Below are 10,536 nucleotides of genomic sequence, written 5' to 3'. Positions count from 1 at the left end.
GGGGGGAAATTATTTATAATATTGCTGAATACACATAAATAAAATACAAGTCACGCCCCCAATTCCCCAGAACGCCACTGTGGAACACTCAATGTACCGTTTCAACAAATGTTTGTCTTTTTCCCAACGCTCATTTTTCACTGTCTTGTCTTCATGTGTTTTCATTTGTATAAACATCATCTTTTTTTGTTCATGTTACAACCGAAGGTTAAGTGAGTACAGATTACACACGGCCTAAAAGCGAGTGTTACAGTTCCAGGTTTCCATTGGCTGAGTTCCTGTACATGTTCTGCAGATCTCCTCAGTGTTTCTGTTTGGAATGAATAAAATCATTATCTGTCTGATCCAGCAGACAGGAAATATCTCGATGAACTCTTAACTCCGCAGACACAAACAAACATTAGATGGCATGCTATCATCCCTACAAACCCATTACACATACATTAACCCTTGTCGCACAGAATTAGACTTCAAAGAGTACGTTTTCCCTTTTGTAGGGATTTGAGTGGCGGGTAAATTTAAAAAATGGCAACCCACTTAAAGTCCCCATGAAATAAAAATTATTATTTTTTTTCCGTTTAGTATAAATTTGTTGCTTAAAGAAAAACAACACAGTTTTTCAATATTTTACTATGTTCTTACCTCAACTCGACAAATTAATACATCCCTATCTATATTCAATGCGTGCACTTAATCTTTGTACAGCGTGTTGTGAATATGTTAGCATTTAGCCTAGCCCCATTCATTCCTTAGGATCCAAACAGGGATGAATTTAGAAGCTACCAAACACTTCCATGTTTTCCCTATTTAAAGACTGTTACATGAGTAATTACACAAGTAAGCGGAAAAAAATGAGAACTATATTGTATGGCGGAAGAGCACTTAGTTTGCAGCACTTCAACCTCTGCGCAGTAATATTGACGAAAGTTTGAGCAAGAGGGGGAGTAGTAATGATGTACTGCACGCAGAGGTCGAAGTGCTCATTTTTATCTGCTTCAAAAATCACCATGTTTTATTTTGTGCCACCATACTTACTCGTGTAACTACTTGTGTAACTGGAGGCGTACCGCGGGCAGATCGAGTAACAAGCAAGCAACACTAGGGCTGCAACTAACAGTTATTTTAATAATCGATTAATCTGTCGATTATTTTTTCGATTAATCGATGAATCAGATAAAAAACAAGAAACGCATTCATTTCCAACCCTCTTATTCACAACAGAACTAAAATCTTTAGAAATTACACAAACATGGTGCTCATTGAACATACCTGAGCTGTTACAATAATAATAATAAAGTAAAATAAAAATGGACTAACACAAAAAAATACACATGTATGCTTTACATCTGCCAAATAAATATACTTTTTTATGATGCATTTCCTATCAAGAAGCCTCTCTTGTTGTCACTGGGACAGTACCCTTTCAAAAAGGTACACCTTTGTACCCAAAAAGTGCATATTAGTACTTCAAAAGTACATATTGGCAGTTCAAAGATACATATTTGCACCTAAATGGTACATATTAGGACCTTTTATAAAGGTTTAAACTGTTCCATTTACATTTGGCCACATAAATGTGTCTTGTGAAAACGGAAAATGCGTCTGCTACTCCCGCGCAAAATGCAAATACACCATTCATTACTTCCCCTTAAAAATTTAAGACAATGTTTATGCCAAAAAACGTATTGCTATGGCGACGTATGTCACGTGATGTATCAACAAGCTGCATGTAGTAAGTCCAAATTCATTCATACTATCCAAATTAGTTCATACTATATTCATACTAGGGTTGTGCCGATAGCCGATAGTATCGTGTATCGACGATTGTAAGACATATCGCTAAAAACGACCTTTCATGATGATAGCTGGAGATAGTTATTATTATCATCCTCATAGTTTCACATTAACATGCGCATTGTGTGCTTTTCTTCACATAAGAGGGTTTGTGGGCTTCACTTAGCGTAATAGAGCTTGTATTGCGCACGGATTCCTTCTCGCACGCACGTGGACTCAATGCGCGCGTTTTGGACTTTTGCTTGTACCTGAATGCACGGGGCATAGACTCCTTCTAGCACCTGACATTTTCTTATGCCGCCATATTTCCTTGCACTAGAAAGGTTTTTAGGCGCACAGCGGGTTAAAACCAGCGAGTTTATTGTTCCCACCCCCTGGCACGCAGGAAATTTTTGAGCGCCTGGAGTTATTGGCGCAGATGGATTAATGGCATCAGTTTTAAGAAGGTTGCGGTCATAACAGTGTTGCCCTTGCTTCTTTTTCGTCCACCAATCAAGTTACTTGTCATAAATAAGTAAAAATGAACAAATAAATAAATAAGTAAAGTACAACTATCGTGTATCGGCGATCTCACAGGCTGACGACAGGACGATCTCAAAATGGGGCATATCGCCCAGCACTAATTCATACTATATAGTACCTACCATTGTAACGGTTGATGAGTAGGTTTATCATCTAATTGTGTACCTACTGTCACAGTATGCAATTTCAGACACAGCCCAAGCTTCCTTTGAATTGCATGAGATCGCGAGCACACAGCTTGGGAGAAATTTTACAGAAGCCAGCAAAGATGCAAGTCTCTAAAGCAGAACATCCAGACTGTTCACAGATTATCTCATGAACTTTGGGCAACTGTTTTCCCAAAACTAAAAGCTGAAATCAAACACGCTCCTATCAGTGCACAGATTTAGAGCAGTGCGACAGAAAACAAATGTGTATTTATACAATGTAGAGTTAATGTAACAATGTAAAACAGAGAAAGCTTACATTTCTAGAATTACAATACTGAGCTGGGTTTGGGTGAAATATTGACGTCATCTAAAAGCCCTATAAAGTCATCTAACACTACCTAGTTAGCAGGCTAGATACCTAACCTATAGGAGATGAACAATCTATTTGGCACAATATCACACTACCACAGTTTTCACCACAACAGTCTCACCTCTGGGAATGAAATGGCAAACTTGCAACTTAGCTTTTGGCGACGATTCGGAATCCTTTTCTAATCAAAAACATGGAAAGGGTAAACACAAGCCTATATCATTTCAGTGAAAATACAAAAGAATGATTTATAGGTGACAAAAACCCAAGACTGAAATTCGAAACGGACGCCGGCCCTTTAAAGAGACCACGCTTGTTAACAGTGTTGTTTTTGTACGCTGCAATCCATCACAGAAGAGACTGTTAAAAAGAAACAAAGCATTCAATCTCATCGTATGAATCTTCCTACTGTGTTGCTCACCGGCAGGCGGGACAACATGTGGCTGACATACTACTAGGGCTTGTTCAATTTCGGAGCCTTCAAAACCAAATTAGCCCTTCCTGGTGTGTTCAAAGTCACCTCGAAAGACTCGGCAGCGTATTTTTAACTTTAGCTGACAAATTCAGGCATGTGTTACTTTGAACTGTTTCTAGAAGATCTGGCACCCCTTGTGTTTGCATATCAGCTTTTCTTAAGGTTAAGTACAGCATCCACGGTTCAGAGTATCAATGCCTCGGTGTCTCCCTCAATCAGTGCGTCCGATCCGCAGTCGTACCGGATCACGTCTCAACATCTGTCCTTGAAAGATCAAGCCTTCAAATCTGATCAGAACGGGCTCGCTTAACTAAACTAAAACCAACCGGATCGTGCCGTCTGCTGAACACATGGAGTTAATGCAGGACCCCGCTGGGAGCAATAAAAGATTGGTGAAAGTCTGCTGGTGTTTACGTTGTCATGGCACATGCGTTTCGCTAAGTTTTATGGTTTTAACAATATAGCAGAGCTCATTAAAAAACAGCATTGTTTGCGAGTTGTGTTCCGAGTTTGTTTCGGTAACTTCATTTCAAAGAAACCTCCGAATCGTCCCGTTCCCTTTAATCTAAAGCCGGAGGATGTTACTCTGCGGGTAGATGGAAATATGTCACATTCGCTCCCGCTGACGCCGGGGATGGAAATGTGTTCTGTATGTTTGATTGACTGCCTTGTGGAAATAAGTTAATACCATCCATATTCTAGACCTGGAGCTTTGTTATTGTAATACAGATTGAACAGCAAACTTCAAATTTCTCAGACCACCGAGTATCTTCAGACACAGGTATCTCGAAGAATCTACGTAAAAACTGATTGCGGTTGCGGTTTGATCTTAAATCAAAGAACGTCTAAACTATTCTCAAACTATTTACTCCAGACCAGACGTAATATATTTAATATGCTTTAACTCCTTAAACCGAGAGTTTATCGTGATGGGCTGGTACTGTCCGAGGCAACGTGATGGACAATGCTTTTACGGTCCAGACCGAAGATAAACTACAACCCTGCTTATCTCCATCGCCGTTCAGAGAACGAACACACACACGTCTTTTCTCATACACAATCTGTTTATAAGATTTAATACGACTGACCCAAGTGTGTGGTGGAAAACCAGAATCAAAAAGATTGGTCCGATAGACTGATGTGTATCAAGCGGAACCGAGTTCGAGTTGTGTGGCGTGTGACTTTGGGTAATTTGCAAAGGTTACGCACAAATCTCACCCTGCAGAAGGGCTGTGTGCTTAAATCTAAAGAAAAAGATGTACAGACGCATGTTTACATGCGGCAAATGCATGTTCATACAGTATATGAGGTCAGATAACTTTGGCAATAAAAATATGTGCTGAATTAATAGCAGATGTTCCTGTTTGTTTCATGCGATATGCTGTAACTGTAAAATCGGATGAATGAACTATGATTTGCCTGGACGTCATGTTTAATGTATATTTAATGTAAATATAGACACAAATGAAAAAAGTTTTTAAAAATTCTACTTTGGTTACACAACGCAGTCCATAAACTGTGAAATTATTATTTAAAAATACTAATTGGTTTGAAACTATCACTTCGTTCAGAACATAAAAAAGGCTAAATAAAAGCACTGAAATCACAGCTAGGCCATATTGGAAACAAAAATGATATTCGATAACTTGCTAAATGATGCAATATCCAATACAATATTGGTCTAGTTCGTAAAATCAGTTTGAATAATAATAAAATATAATGAAACACATGCTTAACATTTTTTTTGGGAAAAGAAAGCAAAACTCTCCCTGTCTGAATTGTCGAGACCAGGGCTTGACCAGGGCTTGACAAGGGTTTTCCAAAGTTTACTAGCCACTTAGCATTTTCGCTGGCCACAATTTTGTTGTTGGGAATATACATTTTATATGATTAAAATTGACTTTGGCATGCTAAAATTACTTTTTAAAGATTGAACACCCAAATTGAGACTACATATATTAGCTGGGATATACCTGGTTTTAATACAGATCATAATTTTTGTCTTGTTTTTTTAGAACAAATATCTAAAAATTCCTAAATTAAGAAGCATGATCTTGATGAGCAAAATTACTAAAGAAAAAAAAGTCTACACTGTAAAAAAATTCTGTAGAAATTGCAGCTGGGTTGCCGGTAATTTACCGTAGATTTAAATTTATGTTTTTTACTGGCAATATTTTGTTCAAAGTTAAATGAACATTAAACATTTACAAGTCTTTGTCTTTACAGAGTAAAACTAAAAAACAGCACCAAGCTAAACATTCTGGGAAACAAAATCTGAAACAAAAAACAGAAAAAGGTTGATGATGATTTCTGGTTCCCAGAATGCTTTGCATGAGGCTGTTTTTGTATAGTTTTATTCTGTAAAGATAAAGACTTGTTAATATTTAAAATTTATTTAACTTTGAACAAACTCTTGCCAGTAAATAACATAAATGTAAATCTACGGTAAATTACCAGCAACCCAGCTGCAATAACATTGTAATTTCTACGGATTTTTTTTACAGTGTAGTTTTTAGACAAAAACATAACATTTAAGTTAACATTTATGGGGAAAAAACAAATCTTAAACTTTTTTCTTAAACCCTTACTTCAAGAAAAATCACTTAAATTGTATATTTTTGGTCTATAATGGAGTAGCTTCTAGTGAATATAATAAAAGCGATTGTAGGGGTGTGAACGATTAATTAAAAAGATAAACACACAAAAAAAAAACTTTACAAACACTTTAAATGTATTATCTACAGCAGTAAAAACTGCTCAGTCAGAACATGTACATGAATTTTACGGTCAACTTGTTTATGCCTATTGTATTTTATAAGCTTGATTATGGTTTCTCATAAAGGTAATTTAAGACTTCATTTAAGGCGCTAATTTAATGACAAATGTCAAGAGGGCATGTTGGGTAAAAGTACAGAAGCACAGTATGATGCGCGAGTGCGTATCCCTCTCCTTCATGCTGGATTCACAGCAAACGCGGTAGAGGCGGCAAAAACGTGCTATTTACGCGTAGTTGGACTCTTGAACATTTTGAGTTTACTCGCTTCATTTGTGCGTGAAAGCCGCGCATGAAATTCTATTCATTCGAGACATTCATGCGGAAATTCGTGTCATGGGAGGGGCTTCTGCGACTCTGCTTGCTTCCTGTAATCACGTCACTACAAGAGCAAGCTCCTGATTGGTTAAGGTTTTTCAACAAAGTTCAGATTTTTCAAGTCAATTCGCATCATTCACACATTGCTCTCCATTGTAAAAAAAAATCCTTGAACTTGATGCAGCGAGTGCTCATGGAAGTAGTAGTTTTGTAGAGTCGCACCGCACATTTTTTATTATTTCACATGGCTTTAAAGAAAACTATAATTATAAAATTATATTCAACCCGCCAAAGTGGTTAGTGGGAGTGGCTGTTTTACCTACCACAGGTGAAATCTGTGGCGGGTGTTAATGTCAAGCCCTGGTCGAGACGTATATCTCTGAAATGAGATAAAAAGGTAGGGCGGGACTACATTTCATCCAACGAGGAGTTGGATCTTGTTGCTACACTGTAAAAAATTACTCTGGAGGGTGTTAAATTTAACCCATGAAAATTAGTTATAATTTAATTAAGTATATAAGCTAGCAAGTAAAATAAAAAATAATGGGTATATTCTACCTTCACTATCCAATTTTTAACAGTAATAACTGCAATACTAAAAAAATAAGTAACATATACCCCAAAAATATTGGCCTTAGCACCGCAAAGTGCGCATGAATCAACATCCAGGCGGGACTCGAGTCACCATTTTTTCATATCATATCGGCGGGAGAACTGCGGTTTGTTGACAGGTAAGTTTTTATTTAACTTGTTGATATCATCATGAATGGAAATGTTAAGTTGGTTAACTGTAAAATCTACCAGAAGTTTAGTCATTTGCGTGCTTCTCTGTCTCTGTTGTTGACAGATTGATAGGTTAGAATATGTCATTCAGGTTAGCTTTGAATGAAACATCGCCCAGTTCTTGCACCTGCGAATACGAATAAATATCCATATTTATGATTAAAATATAAATTTCCATTATTATTATTTACATGTCTGAATCTCGTGAACAGCGGAGCTGCTCAATATGAGTGGTTGAACTTGAGCAAGCCACGTGACGAGAGAGAGCAGCGGACGGTTGATGTACGATACAGACGGGAGGGCGTCGAGCAGACAAACAAACAACGGTAAAGCTGTCGATGCTAGATAATTACTGTAAAAGTTTTCTTGCATTTATCTGTTAATATATTGAGTTTTGTTTTAGAAGGGATCCATTTATGAAGCCATTTTATTATTATTATTATTATTATTATCATTTACGGATATATAGGCTACTTAACGTTGCCTTTCGCTTTTTAATGTCTGTTCAAAAAAGTATTTCGGAGTTCATATGTTATATATGAGACTTGTATATGAAGTTGAATCACTTAAAATTGAATGTAAGTACTTCTTGTTAGTGTTCAATGTTTTATGCACGTGTACTGTGAGTTATAGCATAATATGAAGTTGTATTTTTGCACTTAATAAGTTTTCAATGAAGTTGAAATGTTTGTTTGTATCGATATAGCATGCTAGTCTACTGAGGTAAATGAGATCAGTTTTTCCTCTCATATTATTGTCTTCTTTAATTTTCTAATGATAACGTGAAGAACAGTATTTAGGAATCTTGCTTTTAATGGTTTTTAACATCTCATGAAGCCTTGGTTTATTTTGTTTTATGAAATAATATGTTCAAGAAGCTTTATGTAAAACTATGATATGTTGTATTTCACTTGAAATGTATTGGGGTTATTATACGTCCAATAATTAGTTTTAAATGTTTACAGAATGTTATTTGGTCAATAAAGCAAGCAATTTATGCAATCTTGTGCATGACTATTTTCTTATTCAACCCTCTCTGAATAAGTAATATGTAATGTTTCTTAATGGCTTATCATTATTAATAATAATTTAATAGATCTGTGCCTTAATACCAATAGGGTTAATGTTATTCATTTTTTTATAAGTAATTAGTTATGAAAAAAATAGGTAGACCTTACCTAATTTTTTTTACTTTATCATAGTAATTAAATTTAGGTACTTTTTAATCAAATATATAGGATATAATTTACTCAAACAAAGTGAGTGCAAATTGTTACAACAATTTTTTTGAGTAAATTCTATAGGTTGTTTTTTACAGTGTAATTGCTACACTGCAAAAAATGCTTTTCAAGAAAAAATGTTCTTAGTATTTTTGTCTTGTTTTCAGTAAAAATATCAAAAAAATTCTTAAATTAAGATGCTTTTTCTTGATGAGCAAAACAACCCAAGAAAATAAGTCTAGTTTTTAGACAAATTTAAGTGATTTTGTGCATAAAACAAGCAAAAAATCTGCCATTGGGGTAAGCAAAAAAATCTTTAACATTTTTCTTAAACAAAAAATCCCTTACATTTTATATTTTTGACTTTTGACTTATTTTCTAGGGTCGTTTTGCTAATCAAGAAAAAGCATATAGATATTGTTACTGAAAACAAGACAAAAATACTAAGAAAATGGTTTCTTGAAAATCATATTTTGCAGTGTAGACGTAATTCGTGCATTCGCGCGAACTAGATGCGCAAATAAGGCAGATTTGCGTCTACCGTGGCATGCTAAACGCCTCATTCGCACCGCGAGACCTCCAGATGCGCGTAAACACTTCTTCACATTGACTTAACACTGAAAATATTCACGCCAGACGCTCTATTCGGGTTTCATTTGACATTGTACAAAACTAGATGCAGGCTCTTATATGCGTAGCTCTCCATGGATTTCTATCTGTTCTCGCGCAAAGAGTGTGCACACACCTTAAATGTCTTTAATGCAATCGCATTATCTTTCCTCTCACACATCAAAAAATTCTTAAATTAAGATGTATTTTCTTGATGAGCAAAATAACCTAGGAAAATAAGTCTATTTTTTAGACAAAAATATAAACTTTAAGTAAATTAGTGCTTAAAACAAGCAAAAAAAAAAAAAAAAAAAAATCTGCCAATGGAATAAGAAACATTTTCTTGAAAAAAGTTTTTTTCATAAACACTTAATTCAAGAAATGTTTTCTTACTCCAATGGCAGATTTTTTTGCTCGTTTTAAGCACAAATTCGCTTAAATTTTATATGTTTTGTCTAAAAACTAGACTTATTTTCCTATGTCATTTTGCTCATCAAGAAAATACATCTTGATTTAAGAATTTTGAGATATTTTTACTGAAAACAAGCCAAAAATACTTAGTAAGAAAGTTATTTTTTACAGTGCATTCCTCGTGACATGAAGTAAAGAGAGGTTGAAGGGGAGATTTGCATTTTTGATTAAATATTATTAGGGCAAATATGAAGCTTTTTTAATTAAATTATTTTTTTTTTATTAATTTCATGACGACTTTAATGTGAGAACATTTTTAATTTAATCTTTTTTAGACACCAATTAAAGTAATTTTTTAAGTTAATCCAACTTTTACTTTTTACAGTGTAATTTTTAAAGTATCAAAATCCTCGAGTTACTGCAAACCATTGCGGTATGTATATTTCGGTATGCACATTTGCAACGTTTCAGTATATCTTGCAGCCCTAACTGAAATAACCTGACATACGAACAACCCTCATTCTTGACATCAATGTATGTGGGTTAACATGTAGAAAGGAAACAGATTTACGGCATGCCACTGATCGTCCCATACCTCTGTCCATACAGTTTTCATTCATGCCAAATTAAATATGCCACCTACTCTGATTTAAGTCTACATAAATGCATAAAAGCACACACATGGAAAACCTATATGGATAGAGTAGCACATAAATATGCAACATATATACACAAAGAGCTAAAGAATGCTGGGAGAAAGACTGCTTAAGATAAAAAGAGAAAGATAATCATATGCACAACACATGATAAATCTCAGCAATAATCAAATACACGTCAAACCAGAAAGAATTGTATTAACATGAGATGTAGGTCACGGTGGCCCCGCACACACAGCCATAAAATCTCTTCCTGTTTCCAAAATTGTGTGATGTCATATTTCAAGCATTTAGGTAGAAAGTATGCTTCGGTACCTTTGGTTGGAGGTTTGGGTGAAGCAGCACGTAGCCATTGGGATCGATTGCAAAATAATATCCATTAGGGCCGATCTGAAACAAACGAAAAAGAGAACAGTGAGGACGTCTCCGCTACAAGGACCACCATCAAACCCAAAG

At 35.5% G+C, this 10,536-nt stretch overlaps 1 protein-coding gene across 1 annotated transcript in view; it reads right to left on the bottom strand.

Annotated features, from left to right (window-relative positions):
- LOC135773761 (voltage-dependent calcium channel subunit alpha-2/delta-1) overlaps window positions 1-10,536 on the bottom strand; it is a 128,327-nt gene that overhangs the window by 36,614 nt on the left and 81,177 nt on the right. Inside the window, exon 18 of the mRNA XM_065283534.1 lies at window positions 10,396-10,470. Coding sequence (XP_065139606.1) covers window positions 10,396-10,470 — 75 coding nt within the window. The remainder of the gene's footprint in view (window positions 1-10,395; window positions 10,471-10,536) is intronic.

This window comes from Paramisgurnus dabryanus, chromosome 9, assembly GCF_030506205.2.
Source record: "Paramisgurnus dabryanus chromosome 9, PD_genome_1.1, whole genome shotgun sequence".
NCBI classification, from domain to species: domain Eukaryota; kingdom Metazoa; phylum Chordata; class Actinopteri; order Cypriniformes; family Cobitidae; genus Paramisgurnus; species Paramisgurnus dabryanus.
Note: the sequence above shows the minus strand (reverse complement) of the source record. Positions and strands in the feature narration are given on the sequence as shown.